Source organism: Amphiprion ocellaris, chromosome 8, assembly GCF_022539595.1.
Source record: "Amphiprion ocellaris isolate individual 3 ecotype Okinawa chromosome 8, ASM2253959v1, whole genome shotgun sequence".
Taxonomy (NCBI): Eukaryota; Metazoa; Chordata; class Actinopteri; family Pomacentridae; genus Amphiprion; species Amphiprion ocellaris.
In genome coordinates this window covers 1,557,923-1,576,266 of record NC_072773.1, presented here as the reverse complement: position 1 = coordinate 1,576,266, position 18,344 = coordinate 1,557,923, and the positions used below count along the sequence as shown (strand labels likewise).

Genomic DNA, 18,344 nt, shown 5'->3' with positions numbered 1-18,344 from the left:
AAATCTCCACAAAAACTCACAAAACCAACATTTAAGTTTTAAAATCACCACAGAAAGATGCAAAATTGTCACAAAACGATGGAAAGTCAAAGAATCAACACAAAAAATCAACAGAACAAAAAAATCTGCTCAAAAACACAGAAAATCAACACAAAAACAAAAAAGTTGCGCAAATAGTCTACAAAAAATGCAACAAAAATCAACACAAAAACACAAAAAAATGCACAAAAATAGACAAAAAATCTGCAACAAACACAAAAAACCAACACAAAGACACAAAAAATCAAAACAAAACCAAAAAAATTTGCACAAAAATAGAAAAGAAATCTGCAACGAGCACAAAAAATCAACACAAAAACAAAAAGTCAACACAAACAAAATAAATTAACAAATAGACAAAAAATCTGCAACAAACAAAAAAATCAACACAAAAATAATAAAATCTGCACAAATAGAATAAAATAATCACAAATTGATGTAAAATTAACACAAAGACACAAAATGAACACAAAAAAGTCAGCACAAAAAGAAAAAGAGCATAAAAAGACAAAAACTCACCACAAATACGTGTGAAATCAACACAAGGCTCAGAATCATCACAAAACCACAAAAAAAGTTCCACAAAATCCCCACAAACCATGTCTAAGGCAGAGATATTTAATTTAGTTGATTTTATTTAAACATTTGTTTTTGGATTACCAGCCTTTAAATCCCGTCAGCAAAAGAAAAATAACAAAATTCAGATTTTTCTATGAATTTTGAGAGTAACGTTCATCCTCCAGCTGTAATCAGAGATGGTATAAAGGGGAGATTGACCTTGTTTTCCTTCCTGGAAGCACCTCTAAAGCTGGGAGTACTACTGTAGTATTTTTCCAAGCCAAACAGGTTGGGAACCACTGCTATAGATGACTGTGAAGCCACATAAGAACTGATTAAATCTGGAATATTTCCAATGAACTCTGGTTCTACAGACGTCAACACGTCCACACAGGAAGTACAGAAAATCAGGTTTAAAACCGGGTAAATACTGACTAAAGTCTGGTCTAATAGATGACTGTGTAACGGGATTTAATAAAATCTGGTCTAAAAATGTTAAATATTCTGCATGAATCTGGTATTTTGGATTCACTTGTTGTAGCTGTAATACTAGAAACTAATGAAGTCAGGCCTAAAATTGGGAGTATTCTGAATAAAATGTGGTTCTCTAGATGTCTGCACCGCCACAGGAAGTCTAAAGTTGTGAATCGATTCAGCTTCAGCTCTTCTGGTTCGTGCTTCCAGTCTGGACCAGAACCAGAGCAGAGTTCACTCAGCAGACTCGTGTTGTCTCCATTAGGTCACATGTTTGTGGTTTTTAACCTCCAAACATCAGGAAGCTTCTGTCAGACCTGCTGATCAACTGGAGACGTGCTGAGAGGGAGTCAGTCGGTTCCTCTGGTTTACATCACAGGAACAGAATGTGAGGTGGCGACATGTCTGCAGGTTCTCAGTCATCAGGTCCTGGTGGTCATAGGAGCTTCAGGAGAAACCAGCTGGACTTCTCCTGGAGCTTCTTTAAGATGTTCCACCTTCATCCAAGGTTCTTCTTCAGTTCTAACTGACTGATGGGGAGTTCCAGAGTTTAGTCCCTCCAGGTCATGTGGCTGATGGAACATTAACCACCAGGACTCACCTGTCTCCAGGTGTGGATGTTGTGAAACCAGGAGGTCCATCAGCAGTCATGGTGGTGAAGCTGCTGGTTTATACAACAAAGGAAGAGAATCTGCCAAGTCAAGATGTTCATGATGGAGAAACAACCACAAAAGAATGTAAAACAACCAAAATGTGACACAAAACACATAAAACTATCAACACATGGTACAAAATGACCACAAAATGACCAAAATGTCGCAAAAAAAAACCCAAAACATGATGCAAAATGTCTGCATAAAGACCTAAAATGACCAAAATTTGAAGTACAATGGCAACAAAATGATGTAAAACGTCACAGAAATTAGCGAAAACGTGTTACCAAACAAATAACCACAAAATGATGTAAAAAGACCAAAACATCACAAAAAACAACTAAAACAACGCAAAATGACCTTCAAAAGAAGTGACAGCAACAAGATCTAAAATGGATTTGATGGAGGAAGTTGGTGATGTTGATGTTTTGAGAGATGAGTCTCTCCTGATTTGGCAGATTCTCTTCCTTTGTTGTATAAACCAGCAGCTTCACCACCATGACTGTTGTTGGACCTCCTGGTTTCACAACATCCACACCTGGAGACAGGTGAGTCCTGGTGGTTAATGTTCCATCAGCCACATGACCTGGAGGGACTAAACTCTGGAACTCCCCATCAGTCAGTTAGAACTGAAGAAGAACCTTGGATGAAGGTGGAACATCTTAAAGAACCTCCAAGAGAGAGCTTAAAGTTGCTCTATGTTAGTTAAAATTGCTACAGTAAAATATAGTAAAAATACAGTAAAAATTTCGTAAAAATACAGTAGAACTACAGTAAAAATACAGTTAAAATGCAGTTAAAAATATAGTCGAAATATAGTAACAATATAGTAAAAATGCAGTAAAAATACAGTAAAAATACAGTAAAACAGTAAAAATGCAATAAAAATATAGTAAAAATACAGTAAAAATATAGTTAAAAATACAGCAAAAATACAGTAAAAATACAGTAAAAATACAGTAAAAATATAGTAAAACTACAGTAAAAATATAATACAAATACAGTAAAAATATAATAAAATACAGCAAAAATACAGTAAAAATATAGTAAAACTACAGTAAAAATATAATAAAAATACAGTAAAAATATAATAAAATACAGTAAAAATGAAGTACTACTATAGTAAAAAAAAGGAAAAATGCAGTAAAACTATAGTAAAAAAAAGGAAAAATACAGTAAAAATGCAGTAAAAATATAGTAAATTGTAGTAAAAATACAGTTAAAATACAGTTAAAGTATAGTAGAAATATATTAAAAATGCAGTAAAAAACAGTAAAAATACAGTAAAAAATGCAATTAAAATACAATAAAAAATATAGGAAAACTATAGGAAAGAAACAGTAAAAAATATAGTAACACTATAGTTTAAAAAAAAAGCAAAAAATACAGTAAAAATGCAGTGAAAAATATAATACAAATATAGTGAAACACATTAAAAATATAGTAAAAATGCAGTAAAAAATACAGTAAAAATATGTTTAAAAAAAAAATAAAAATTTTAATGACCCCAAACCTCTGAACGGTAGTGCATCTGTCACAAAATCAACCCAAAAATATGTCAGACCGTCACAAAACCATGTGAAATCATCCAAACGATGCAAAGTCACCACAGAAAGCTAGAAATCACCACAAAAGGACATAAAATTGGCTCAAAAAGATGCAAAACCGCCACAAACTGGTGCAGAATCTCCCTAAAAATACACAAAAATGCTGCAGAAGATGTGAAATCAGCAGAAATAGAATAAAATCACCACAGAAGGTGTTTGGTGTTTATTCCTGTTTGGTTCTTGTTTAGTCTTCTATTCGTGGGTTGTTTAGGGTTAGTTTTAGTGTTTTCACTTGCAGGAGTTTGTGAAGCTCCTCTAATTGGATTTTCTGCTTCTGAGAAAAACTAATTTATTACCATCAGAGTCTCCTGATGAGTTCAGAAACAACAAACCTTAACAATTAATACAGATAATGTTCTCCACAGGAAGCTTCTTCCACTAAGAAAATACTCAGATATTAATTTGGTCTCATTTTAAAGCTGTTCGGTTGCCGTGGAAACAGAGCCTCTATCCGCAGCCCTGGACTCCACCTCCCACAGTGCTTTGCTGCTTTGCTGGTCCGGGTGGAGTCCGTCTGTCGGCTCCAGATAAAAACTTTATCAACGTCAGCAGCTGAATGACAGGACAGAGCCCCGCCCCTTTCTCAGAATGATGTCCAGACTGACCAATCAGAGCGCAGGCTGTGGTTTCCTGTGTTTGTGGTTCAATAATGTTTCTGTAGAACTTTATCTGTTTGTTTCTCAGCAGCTGAATTATATTTACATCCTGAACGCCTCCTATGGTCCCTCTCCTAGCCTCCTCTCCTAGCCTCCTAGCCTCCTCGTTTCCTCTCCTAGCCTTCTACCCTCCTCTCCTAGCCTCCTAGTCTCCTCTCCTAGCCTCCTAGTCTCCTCTCCTAGCCTCCTCTCCAAGCCTCCTTGTCTCCTCTCCTAGCCTCCTCATCTCCTCTCCTAGCCGCCTCTCCTAGCCTCTTCTCCTAGCCTCCTTGTCTCCTCCCCTATCCTCCTAGTCTCCTCTCCTAGCCTCCTCTCCTAGCGTCCTAGCCTCCTCTATTAGCCTCCTCTCCTAGAATCCTCTCTTGTCTCCTAGCCTCCTAGCCTCCTCTCCTAGCCTCCTAGTCTCCTCGTCTCCTCTCTGGTTTATTCTGTATGTTGTGGGCAGACTTTCTCTGACTCACCTGAAAAACCTGTAAGAAAAATGTGGTTGTGTGACACATAAAATACCCACAAATACACATTAATACACACAGATACACACTAATACACACAGATACACACCTGCTGTGTGTGTTTGTGGTTTATTAGTATTTCTGTAGAAGTTCATCGGGTTTATTTCTCAGCAGCTGAATCTTATTTACTCTCTGTTCTCACGTTACACACTGTTTGTCCTCCACTGTTTCATCTCCTCTCCTAGCCTCCTCTCCTCCTCTCCTAGCCTCCTAGCCTCCTCTTGTCTCCTAGCCTTCTCAATTCTCCCTCCTCTCTTAGCCTCCACATTTCCTCTACTAGCCTCCTCTCCTAGCATCCTAGCCTCCTCTATTAGTCTCCTCTCCTAGAATCCTCTCTTGTCTCCTAGCCTCCTCTCATAGCCTCCTCATTTCCTCTCATAGCCTCCTCTCCTAGCATCCTAGCCTCCTCTATTAGTCTCCTCTCCTAGAATCCTCTCTTGTCTCCTAGCCTCCTCTCATAGCCTCCTTGTCTCCTCTCCTATCCTCCTAGTCTCCTCTTCTAGCTTCCTCTCCTAGCCTCCTAGTCTCCTCTCCTAGCCTCCTCTTCTAGCCTCCTAGTCTCCTCTCCTAGCCTCCTCTTCTAGCCTCCTCTTCTAGCTTCCTCTCCTAGCCTCCTCTGTGTGTTTTTAGCGTGTTGAGAGTTTCCCTCCGTGTGTTCTGACTCACAGCTGTTCTTCATGTGTTAGTTTCTGGTTTGTGTGTCAATGAACCGAACACCGACCGCTGATGTGAAACAGGAAGTAGTCGGCGGTTCTGAGAATCGCCGCGGTAACGGGTCATGTGACTTGCTGGAACCAGCTGAGCTCATTTACATGAAGAGGAAGAGTGTGACCTTATTTCTGGGGCTGCTTTGTTTTGTTCATGTTTTTTTCCATATCGATTGCAAAAAAAGCTAATTACACCTAATGAAATTAGATGTAATTAGCATTTATTGTACATTTTATTCTTAATTTGTAATATTTTTATATAATAATTACTTTTTTCAGACATCTAATTAATATTTTTGGACATTTTTTGCAGAAGGGAGTCATTTTAAAGCCAATATTTGTGGTTCGAGCTTCTTAAACATACTTCATTATCATGTGTGATATTATTTATTATCTCAGTGTAACTGCCAGCATTACGTTTTACTCTTCTAGCCGTTCTGAATTTATTTCAATAGCTTTTAGACAAATTTTTATTTTTTTTTTTAGCTTTTTTTGACATTTAAAAAAATGTTTTTGGTATGTTATTTATTTTATTTCAGTAATGGATCATACTATTTCTCTAGTTTTTAGACATGAAAATGAATTTGAAATTTATTTTTTTGGGCTTTTTGTTTCTCTTCCTTCAGTTATTTCCGTGCAGGATGTCTGGATGAATTTTTAAAAACATTTTTATTGATTTTAAAAATTTTTTAGGAGTCTAAATAGTTTTCTAGCATTTTCATTACGTTATTCTAATATTTGTATAAATTTCTCTTTTTATATATATATATATATATATATATATATATATATATATATATATATATATATATATATATATATATATAAACATATTTTTGCAAATATTGTAAATGTATTACAATAGCTTTTAGACTTTTGAATTTTTTAGAATCATTTTTTTTAGCTTTTTTTGACATTCAAAAAATATTTTTGGTGTTTTATTTACTTGTTTTATTTCTGTAATGGATCCTACTTATGTCTTTTTTTTCTCCTTTTAGGCTGCATTTCCTCTGTTACTGTTTTTTTCTGACTCAGGAATTTCTTTTGCGAGTAATAAAATTTTATTTTAAATGTTTTACTTATAAGTGAGACAGTTTTTAGTCTGTCCATTGGATAAAAATGTCTGTTTTATTGTGAATTAATGAATTGGTGGATTAATGTTGGACTGTGTGTGTTTCAGCCGACCAGGTGTACGGGGACCAGGACATGCATGAAGTGGTGCGGAAACACTGTATGGACTACCTGGTGAGTATCCGTCAGCTGTCCCTTCGTCCCCGTTGCCCCGTTCACTGCTAATAAAGTTGTTTGACTGACCCCCAGATGAAGAACGCCGACTACTTCTCCAACTACGTGACGGAGGACTTCACCACATACATCAACAGGAAGAGGAAAAACAACTGCCACGGTAACCACATCGAGATGCAGGCCATGGCCGAGATGTACAACAGACCGGTGGAGGTGTACCAGTACAGCACAGGTGAGTCCTCCGCCCGGTAACGCCCGCCTCCCGTTAGCCAATTGCGTCCCACCAACCTCACACCCCTCCTCCTCTTCCTGATGCAGAGCCAATCAACACGTTCCATGGCATCCACCAGAACAATGACGAGCCAATCAGAGTGAGCTACCACCGCAACATCCACTACAACTCGGTGGTGAATCCCAACAAGGCCACGATCGGAGTCGGACTGGGGCTGCCGGCCTTCAAACCGGGGGTAACGCAGCCAGAACACTCCGCAAACACACCCAGAACACTCTGCAAACACTCCGCAAACGCACCCAGAACACTCTGCAAACACTCCGCAAACGCACCCAGAACACTCCACAAACACTCCGCAAACACACCCAGAACACTTCGCAAACACACCCAGAACACTTCGCAAACACACCCAGAACACTCTGCAAACATTCCGCAAACGAACCCAGAACACTCCGCAAACACGCCACAAACGCACCCAGAACACTCTGCAAACACTCCGCAAATGCACCCAGAACACTCTACAAACACACTGCAAACACACCCAGAACACTCCACAAACACATCGCAAGCACACCTAGAACACTCTGCAAGTACACTGCAAACACACCGCAAACACTCCGCAAACGCACCCAGAACACTCTACAAACACACCACAAACACATCCAGAACACTCCGCAAACGCACCCAGAACACTCTGCAAACACTCCGCAAACACACCCAGAACAGTCTTATGGGTTTCCACAGTTTCTAAAATTTGTTTTATTCATTTCTCTAAAATCTCAATTAAGTTTATATATATGTGCTTTTAGTTATTTTTTTTAATTATCATTTTTTTCACAAATCTTCTGAATATGTTCCGATTTTTAGACATCAAATTTTTGGAAGGCTTTTTTTTTTTTTTTTTTTTAAACAACTTTAAAAATACTTTTTGGCATTTCAGCAGTTTTTTCTCTACAGAATATTAGTATGATATATATATATATATATATATATATATATATATATATATATATGTGTGTATATATATATGTATGTATATATATATATACACACACACACATATATATACATATTTTTTTATATAGAAATATTTTATTTTTCTTTTGAATTTTTTTATTACATATTTTTCACAAATCTTATATATTTCAGTAGCTTTTAGACAGCAAATATATATATATATTTTTAGCTTTTTTTTGACATTTAAAAAAATATATATTTTTGGCATGTTATCAGTTCTTTCTGTATATTATGTCTGTATGATGTTGTTTTTTGTTTTGTTTTGTTTTACATTTTATTAATAATTTTAACCAATTTTTCAGGAGTCTAAAATTTTGGAACATTTTCATTCTGTTTTTTAAAATAATTTTTTAAAATGAATTTCTTGATAAAATTTCTCTGCAGTTTTCAGACAATATTTTTTTCTATATATATTCTTACGTCATTTTTTCTTTTTTGCATTTTTTTAAATTATGTGAACATTATTCAGTAGATTTTAGACATGAAATTGGACTTTTGGGGACATGTAACAAAATCTTTTTGAGCAATTTATCAATATTTTCTAACCATTTTTCAAAAGTCTTTTTTCCTTAATATTTAACACTTTGATACTTTTTGTGCATTTCGTTAATATCTTAGAAGTTTTCAGACATTTCCTTTGCCATTTTTTGTGTGTTTTGAAAATGCTTATATTTCATATATTTAATTTCCATTTTCTTGACTTTTATTATTTGTTTTGCATTTTGCTAATTCTTTTGGGAGATTTAAATTTTTTTTAGCATTATTTTTCAAACGTCAAGCAGGTGAACTTTTAGCAAAAAAAGTAATTTTGACATTTTATTAATTTTTTACATTTTTCAGACAATATTCTGACTGTAGACAGAAGTAGGTTGCCTCTGACTGGTTTCCTCCTCTGACTGGTTTCCTCCTCTGACTGGTTATTCCTCTCCCAGTATGCAGACCAGTCTCTGATGAAGTCGGCCATCAAGACGTCGGAGGAGTCATGGATCGAGCAGCAGATGCTGGAGGACAAGAAGCGAGCGACGGACTGGGAGGCCACCAATGAGGCCATCGAGGAGCAGGTGGCCCGGGAGTCATACCTGCAGTGGCTGCAGGACCAGGAGAAGCAGGCCCGACAGGTGAGACGAGGCAGCAGGGAGGGTTCACCTGAGCAGGAACCTGAACTACAGGTGTCAGACAGGCGGAGGGCTTCTATAAGATCCTGGTTATAAACAGACAATATAATAATCTGTTATTTAAATAAGGTGACAAAAGAGTCTATCTAAGCATGCTAATTATCTATATTTGCTATCTGCCTAAATGTGCTATCTGTATGGGCTATCTAAATATGCTAAATGTTTTAATGTGCTTTTTATATACAGCAGTTTAAATATCACTATTTATATTATAACTTTATAAATAGGCTAACAGTTAAAATATGCTCACTGTCTAAAAATTTTAACTATTTTAACTACTTGTTTATACTTTGAAAATGTAGTAACTATTTATGCAGGCAATCATAATATGCTAACTACATATTTATAATTTGTTAACTATTTTTATATGCTATCAAAATATGCAAACTACATACATTTTCTATCAGATTATATTTACATATTTGTGCTGTGAGATGACGTGAATCTGCACTATATAAATAAAATTTAATGTTTATAATATGCTAACTAGCTTTATATGCTAACTAAATATGCTAACTGTCTGCAGTTACTTATCTATATATTATAAATCACTATGCTAAAGATCTCAATAATGCTGTTTAGAAAATGTGAGCCTAAATATGCAACCTATTTAAATATGTAACTTATTTATACATGCTAACTAGCTAACTGTCAGTAGGGACTCAGCTTGTTAAGAATTTCACAGAGTTGCTAACACTGAACCTGAACACTGCCAGACCGACACAACCAGCTCAAACTACAAATACAAACGTCAACATCTTGTCCCTCTCAGCCCCGTAAGGCCAGCGCCACCTGCAGCTCGGCGACGGCGGCAGCCTCCAGCGGCCTGGACGACTGGAGCGCCCGGTCGCCACGGCCACGCGATTCCGACCCCTCCCACTCTGACCTCACGACTGCCCCGTCGACCAATAACAAACCTCCCTCCCCCGCCGGGGCCGCCCTCATCCTGAGCAAACCGCCCTCCCCCTGCGCCCCAGGTAACCATACGTATTCTCACAGTCCCCACATCGACACGCTGTCAGCCGCTTTACGGGGACACGAAGGTCTCCATAAAGACGCTGAACGCAGCCAGTGACCAGATGTTTGTGTTTCCAGGTCCCAGCAACCAGAGTCGTCACCATTTGGAGTACAGAGCCATCATGCAGGAGATGTCGCCCACAGCGTTCGGTAAGACTCAAACACGTCTTTCTGTCAATGTGGAGACCGTGTGGGACAGTGCCATCCGAGGACCTGACGCCTTAGGGGTGTCCAACATGCGGCCCACAGGCCAAAAGTGGTCCTCCAGAGGGTCCAATCCGGCCCTCAAATTGTAAAAATTCCAGAGAAGACATTAACTGCCTATTGTAAATTAGTAAAACTATAAATTTAGAATAATTTCTAGACCATGACAAGTTGTTTGGATCATAAAGTAAAATTCTAGATTGTTCATTGTTCTTTTGTCATTTTGTGTCTCATTTTTGTAGTATTTTGTCTTGTTTTTGTAGTGTTTTGTCTGACTTTCGTCTCGTTTTTGTCGTTTCGTTTCTCGTTTTTGTCGTTTTGTTTCCTTTTCATCTCGCTTGTGGTTTTTGTCTTATTTTTGTCATTTTGTGTTTCGCTTTGTTTGTTTTGAGCATTGTTTTTGTCGTTTTGTGGGGGTTTTTTGTCTCGCTTGTGTTGTTCGTCCATTTTTTTGTTGATTTGTTTTTTTGTCTCGTTTATGCCATTTGTGGAATTTTCTGTCTTGTTTTTGTCCATTTTTTGGTCGCTTTGTAACTTTTTTGTCAAATATTTTTGTCTCCTTTTTGTTTTGACACAAAATGAGACACAAAACAACAAAAAATGAGACGAACGACACGAAATCGTGTCGACACGATTTCGTGTCCATCTCATTTTTTGTCGTTTTGTGTCTCGCTTTTGTCATTTTGTCTCATTTTTGCAATATTTTGTCCTGTTTTTGTTGTCTTTAGTCTTTTTTTTGTCTAACTTTTGTCTCATGTTTTTGTCTTATTTCTCATTTTTGTTTTGTGTTTCCTTTTTTTCTCACTTGTGTGTTTTGTCTCATTTTTGTCATTTTGTGTTTTGCTTTATTTGTTGTTTTGTGTGCTGTTTTTGTCATTTTGTTTTTTTTGTTGCTTTCTAACTTTTTTGTTGAATTTTTTGTTTCATTTCATATCATTTGTCTTTTTTTTTATTTTGTGTCTCATTTTTGCAATGTTTTGTCTTGTTTTTTGTCTTTTTTTTTATCTGACTTTTGTTGTTTTGATCATATAGTAAAAACTGGTCCGGCCCACTGGACATCCAACTGGGCTGAATGTGGCCCCTGAAGATGAGTTTGACACCCCTGCATTAGAGGGACCCAGCATGAGGAGCCTTCACAGGTCCCTGGCTGGTCCTCACAAAGACAGCTGTCCTCACAGGCGTTTAGCTTTCAGTGGCTTTGTGTTGTTTACAGTCGAACCTGGAACAGGACGCAGCCGAGCAGCGCTGGGCGTGTCTGAGGTTATCTGAGGTCGCTCTGAGAAAACACTCGGTTTCATTGTGTGTGTCGGCGTTATCAGGCGTTAACAGCTCAGAGGACAGGACAGTGTTTAACTCTCACCATGTTCCTGTGTTACTGGGATGTCTTCTCCTGTCAGTGAACGCAGCATTCATGTTTAAAATATTATTTTAACAACAACCGATTTATCTGTTAAACTTAGAATATGTCCACTTGTTTTGTTTAAATTTCACTTAATAATCATGTTTACTGATGACGCTTTTAATCACATCTGTTATATCTGGGGTTTTTCACATTTATTTCACATATGTGTAGTTTATGAGAGTCTTTCAAACATTTCTGACAAATACTGTTTTGTTGACATTTTTATCAATATCTTTTGGATATTTTTTGTACAGTTTAGTGATGTTTTCAGAACATTTTATTCATTTGTTATGAAGTTGCTCAGACATTTCATTAATATCTTTTGGACATTTTTTCTCAATATGTTCCTGATATTTTTTTATATGTTTTATTGATATCTTTCTGATTTTATTTTTTATTTTGGCTTTATTTGGCAGGTTAGTGAAGAGACAGACAGTAAAGTATGGAGAATAATGGGATAAAGGCCTGCAGTAAAGGGCCATGAATCAAACCCACATGATGCCGCTGCTTCATGTGTCGCCTGCTCAACCTGTTGAGCTACCTGGGGGCTCTTTCTGAAATTATTTGTGCATTTTTGAACCATAACACGCTTCACGTTGTGTGTCTTCTGTAGCCGCGTGTCCACTAGATGCGATTTTCCCGCATGTAAAGACACGGCGTCTGAAAATCGCACGGACGGCGGGTGGTCACTAGCGGACCACAACATTGTCACATGATAGCGCTACGTGGTCACATGACCGAGCTTTCAGCTTGACGGTCTGGCAGATGAGTTGGATAAACACAGCGACTCGGCCACATACTTTCCCGTTTATTTCGAAAACACTTCAGCGAAAAGTATTTCTGAAAGCATTTGAGGCAGAAATAATGTGAGCAGCAGCTGAATCTGTCCTGGTTTTAGGTCACTGATGGCTGGTGTTGCCACTTTTCAGAAATGAAAATAAAGGACCCCCACCACGGCTCCTCAGGGCCACAGTTCAGTAAAGTTGGAAAGATATTCACAGATTCAGACTTCCAGCATCAATAACTCATTAAATATACTTTGTCAAATCATAAACGATGCCTCTTTCAAATTGTTGTAAGGTAGACAATGTGCTACAAGCCCAGTTTGATCAACAGTAGCTGTCTTTCAAGCTGCAGGAATAACATTGGTGTCAACAGGAGCCAGTTGAGGGCTGCAGTGATTTTGGTGACACTACAGTATATAAGAGTGAAGTTATTGAATATTTGTGTCTCTCTTCTCTGTTGCAGCAGTTTTGCAGTTTGCAGACTGTACCTGTTCACTCCATAGACACCAATGTTATTCCTGCAGCTACTTTTGATCAATCTGGGCTTGTAGCACATTGTCTGCCTTGCAACAATGGGAAAGAAGCACCGTTTATGTTTTGACAACCTATATCTAATGAGTTATTGATGCTGGAAGTCTGAATCTGTGAATATCTATCCAACTTTACTGAACTTGGGGCCACTACCACCTAAGGAGTGATATGTTTGATTTTGAAAAAAGCACTGAGCCATACTTAAAGCTTTAAGTGCTTTATTAACACGGAACTAAAAATTTTGTATTGTTTTATTATCACAGGTTTTGACTGAAAAGAGGTGGCATCATTTTAAACAGTGAAACCAGACTAAAATAAAATGTAATGACCAACCAGTGTGTAATACTGGATTCTGCAAAAAAATTAACTGAATGCAGAATACTGTATAAAGAAATTCTCTAAAGACATTTTTTTTTTGTCTAAATCTTAACACAATGAATGCATTAACTTAAATATGTGTATGCATGTATTTATTGTTTTATTTAGTATTGTTTACTTATCAGAGTTCTGAGTGAGTTTTTCTTTAGATAGGCAAAGTTCATTTATTGATTACATATAGGCTATTAAATAAGTGTTTATTAAAAACTAAAAAGCATTTAAAATAATAATAGACAACTTAGACCACATCAGCCTGATTATAAGCATCCTCTGGTAAATTAACAACCAGATACTGATGTCTCTCACCATATGGACTTCAGGAGATGATTAGATGATGATAAACTGTGACCTGCTGGTTGGGTTCTCTCTGTTCTCATGTTTCTTAACATGTTGGTCTCCTGATGCTGCTTTACTTCAGCTAATCCATGAGCAACAGAAAACATACTTTGCCCTGTACCCACTGCCAGGGGTTCCACTCTTCCCACTCATGTCTGTACATTTGCAAATGTTTTTGCTTCTTAGGACGTGGTGGAGTTTCAGGTGTAGACATTTTTAAACGCGCGGGAACAGCAGCGTCTGTAACCTGGCAACCAGAGACAGAACCATAGGACCAGGAACTAGGACCGGACACACAGAGAACTCTATCTGCTGGACCTGGCATCGGGTCCTCGCTACAAAGGTCCTACGAAAATGAAATTGGCTGCCATTAATATTTCCTGTGTTTTATTTTGTTCCTTATACAGTTTTGATGAGTGTGTGACAGACGTGTATGGGACGTTTATGAAAATACGGAACAATTAATTGTCAAATAAAGGATGATTCCATATTTTAAGGGACGGGTGGCAACCCTACCAACAGCTAGTTTAGAAGTTTGAGGACAGTTTCATGACACGTGGAATCTCCGCACGCGGCATTGAATTTGCAGAAAGTAGAAGTCCAGTCTACTCTATGCAAATGAGCTCCAGGTAAACACACCGGATCGCAGCTGGAAACGCACCACAATTGGACCAGCATGCAACGTGGCACATTTCTAGCTGAAAGCTCGGTCACATGACCACGTAGCGGCCCGCTGTTGCTCAGCACTGTCACATGACCATGATGTGGTCCGCTAGTGACCACCCACCGTCCGTGCGATTTTCAGACGTGGTGCGTTTGCATGCGAGAAAATCGCATCTAGTGGACATGCAGCTACAGATTCAAAACAACAACACAAAGATTCAAAACAACAACATCGGAAGTGAAATTACATTGAATAAAATGCTGGAACAGGACGAAACACCGACGAACATCAGCATTAGATCAACATATTCTGTTATCTTCTTGTAAAATGATTCATACATGGTCGTGATGCACGGAACGGCTTTGTTTACATTTTCGTCGGAGTTCCGACTTACGGTGATAATCGACTTCATCAATCCATTTCTACAGATTGACAAAGTTGATTGTCACCGTAAGTCGGAACTCTGACGTAAGTCGAGGACCTCCTGTATTTCACCAGACAGCTAGGCTAGCAGAACGTTAGCGTTGCGTTTGCGTCTCCTCTTTAACGCCACATCACAGCTCCTGTCGGTTGTGTTTCAGGTCTGACGGACTGGGAGGACGATGAGATCCTGGCATCGGTGCTGGCCGTCTCCCAGCAGGAGTACCTGGACAGCATCAAACACCAGAGCGCCGCCATGCACCGAGAGAGGGAGCCGTCGCCCGACAGCAGCTGATAGCCGGCCAACACACACAAACACACACACACACACACCTTTGACCCCTCCCCCACCTGCCTCACCTCCCTCCCCCGCCTCACCTGTGAACTACAGAAGGAGATCGACCAGGGAAGAAATAAAACATCCAACAACGATGCACATTTGTATTTTTATTTTGTTATTCATCGGCTCATCACTCTCCGGTCTGTCGTCTCCCCCCCTCACCCTCACCCCCCCACTCTCCTCCGTTTCCCCGGTTACCACTCGGACGGAGCTCGGTCTTGACGCTGATTCGGGGTCTGTTGTAATTTAAACATCATTATGGGCAGCTTTCCACAGAATTTGTACCTTTTTGTTGTAACAGTCAGGCTGATTATTTTAGCCCGTTAGCTCTGTGGTTAACGGGGCCATCGGTTTCAATGAAGAATGCTAATCAGAACTGTGTTTGTCAGTGTCCTGGAGGCTAAGCTAGCATGCTGTTTAGCAGGCAAGCTTTCACCATAAGTCTTAAAATCTGAAGTTTTAAAGTTCTGTCACCACTAACAAGCTACCATTACGGTTAGCTAACTTTTTTCCACTCATGTTAGCATTATTATGCTAGTTAAAACCAATCAACCATTTATCAGCAACCTGTAGGCCACGTTAGCATGCTTCAACTTAGTCTGCGTCATCCAAAGTGTTATGTTTTGAGCTAGCTGATAGCGAAATTGTTTTCCACCTGATCTTAACGCTCTGTTAGCTCCCACTGCCGGCCACTAATGAAATGTTTAAACTTCATCATGCTAATCAGAACATTAACGATCTGTATCGTGTCCTGTGGGCCAAGCTAGGATGGTTTTTAGAGAGCAGGCTGAAATCTTACTTTGCTGTAATGCCAGCTTGATTTTACCCTACTCGTAGCTCCTACCAGGTGAGAAATGACACCGCTAACACCAATAACAAGCTACCGTTACAGTTAGCTTCACTGCGAATAGTGATTCCCCTAGTCATCTTAGTGCCATTATGCTAGTTAGCATTGAGCAAGACAAACAGCCCCTTTAGCACGCTATAATTCTAGCTAGCCAATAGCAAAACTGTTTCATATTCATTGCTGTTCTTCTTACATGGTGGCCATTTTGTGTAAGGAGTCAAAGTGCTAATCAGAACTGAACAGACTATAAATATGTGTCCTGTAGGCTAAGTTAGCATGCTGTTTAGCAGGCAAGCTTTCACCTTAAGTCTTAAAGTTAACACTTGAAGTTTTAATGTTTTGTCACCACTGACAAGCTACCATTATGGTTAGGAAACTTTTTTTTACACTCATCTTAGTATTATTATGCTAGTGAAAACCAATCAAGACTAACAGTGCAAACATTTATCAACAGCCTGTAGGCCACCTTAGCATGCTTCAACTTAGTCTACGTCATCCAAAGTGTTATATTTTGAGCTAGCTGATAGCATTACAACATAGTAAGATAAATCCTACTGTGCTGTAATGCTGTCTCCTAGCTTTAGATTGCAAAATTGTTTTCCATTGATTTTATCCTGCACGAAATGACACTGCTAACACCAATAACAAGCTAACAGTTAGCTTCACTGTGAATAGTGATTTTTTTCCCCCAGTCTTTGTACCAATATGCTAGTTAGCGCTGAGAAGGACAAACAGCCCCTTTAGCACGCTATAACTCTAGCTAGCCAATAGCAAAACTGTTTTATATTCATTCTTGCTCTTCTTAAATGGTGGCCATTTTATGTAAGGAATCAAATTCTCAGCGCTAATCACAACTGAACAGACTATAAATATGTGTCCTGTAGGCTAAGTTAGCATGCTATATAGCAACCAGGCTATTACCTGACGTCTTACTGAGCTCTGAAGCTAGGTCTTTTTAGCATTGCTAACAAGCTGTGTTGCTGTTAGTTTACTGTTAATAGCAAACACGTTTCTTCCACTGGCAGCCATTTTGTGTGACAAAATGCCAACTGAATGCTAATCAGAGCTGCTTTAGCTTTAGCGAGCTAGCTAGCAACCTAGAAAGAGCGGGAGCTAGCTTCAAAACGTCAGGCGTTCACATGGTAATGTGAATGTTTTGAAGCTAGCTCCCGCTCTTTCTAGGCTACAGTTAGCCGCTCTGCTGTTAGCCGAACCATTTTTTCACCTCCCACTGGAGGCCATTTTGTGGTGACACATCATTATTTGACAAATTAAAAGCCTCCAGTTTCACGGCCTGTAACACCTCCTCCTCTTCCTCCTCCTCCTCCTCTTCCTCCTCCTCCCTCATCATCATCATCAGACTTATTTAGCTGCATGTTTAATTGACCACGACCATTATCATCATAGAAAAAAAGCGACAAACAGAAAAATTAGAGAATTGTCATACTTATCCTCTTATTGATTATTGTTGTTATTATTAATATAAGTTTGTTTTATTTTATTTTCTCGTTTGGGATGGAAAAAACTTTTTCTTGGAATAAAAAGAGGAAAATGTTTCTGAAAATGAACGTGTGAGAGATTTATTTCTTTTCTTTTTGTCTTTGAGACACTTCAAGAGTAAAACTAAACACATGAAACGTAAATTTAGGGTTTCAGTCCAAGTAGGATCGACAACAGGCGACTCGTGTCTTTCTGAGGAGTTTCTGAGCAGATAAAGCAGGATGATGGCGTTTATCAGCAGGACGTCCTGGATTCTCTGTTCTGAGATTAGAGAAAAACAAACATCTGACGGCTGCTGATGAAGCTCCAAGTTTTACAAACCAAAGCAGGAAAATCTGCTGCAGAGTCTCGATCAGTTCAGTTTAATCTGGATCTTAGAGGGGAAAGTCATGTGAACGAGCTTTTAGTTTAACCTGCAGCTAAAAAGCAGCCTTCCCGTTCGATCCTGGCCTGCAGAGCTCATGTCCAGGTGTCCCTGAGTGAGACACCGAACGCCTAACTGCTCCTGATGGGTCGTGGTTAGCGCCTAGCATGGCAGCTTCCACCATCAGTGGGTGAATGTGATGTATAATGTAAAGCGCTATATTGACCATTTACCATTCCTCTTTGCACAATCTCTCTGAACCATCCAGCGACCTGGGTCCTCTTCACTCCACAGGTTTTCAATGGGGTTGAGATCTGGGACTGAGATGGGAGGAGCTTGATTCTGTGTCTGGTGAACCATTTCTGTGTAGATTTGGCCACATGTTTAGGGTCATTATCTTGCTGAAAGACCCAGTGACGACCCATCTTCAGCTTTCGGGCAGAGGCCACCAGATTTTGATTTAAAACGTCCTGGTATTTCAAAGCATTCATGATGCCATGCACCCTAGCAAGGTTCCCAGGACCTCTGGAAGAGAAACAGGCCCACAGCATCACCGATCCTCCCCCAGACTTCACAGTAGGCATGAGCTGCTTTTCTGCATACTCATCTTTTGTGTTCCGCCAGACCCACTGAGAGTGTTTGTTGCCAAAAAGCTCTATCTTGGTCTCATCTGACCGAAGC

At 39.0% G+C, this 18,344-nt stretch overlaps 1 protein-coding gene across 2 annotated transcripts in view; it reads left to right on the top strand.

Moving 5' to 3' along the window:
- The window catches only part of otud5a (OTU deubiquitinase 5a), a 31,145-nt gene extending 13,778 nt beyond the window's left edge, over nucleotides 1-17,367 (top strand). For both annotated transcript variants that reach the window (XM_023262532.3, XM_023262531.3), the window contains exons 3-9: nucleotides 6,387-6,451; nucleotides 6,527-6,683; nucleotides 6,770-6,918; nucleotides 8,633-8,818; nucleotides 9,648-9,852; nucleotides 9,971-10,042; nucleotides 14,774-17,367. In XM_023262532.3, coding sequence (XP_023118300.1) covers nucleotides 6,387-6,451; nucleotides 6,527-6,683; nucleotides 6,770-6,918; nucleotides 8,633-8,818; nucleotides 9,648-9,852; nucleotides 9,971-10,042; nucleotides 14,774-14,907 — 968 coding nt within the window. In that variant the 3' untranslated portion in view covers nucleotides 14,908-17,367. The remainder of the gene's footprint in view (nucleotides 1-6,386; nucleotides 6,452-6,526; nucleotides 6,684-6,769; nucleotides 6,919-8,632; nucleotides 8,819-9,647; nucleotides 9,853-9,970; nucleotides 10,043-14,773) is intronic.
- Nucleotides 17,368-18,344: the final 977 nt, after the last annotated feature.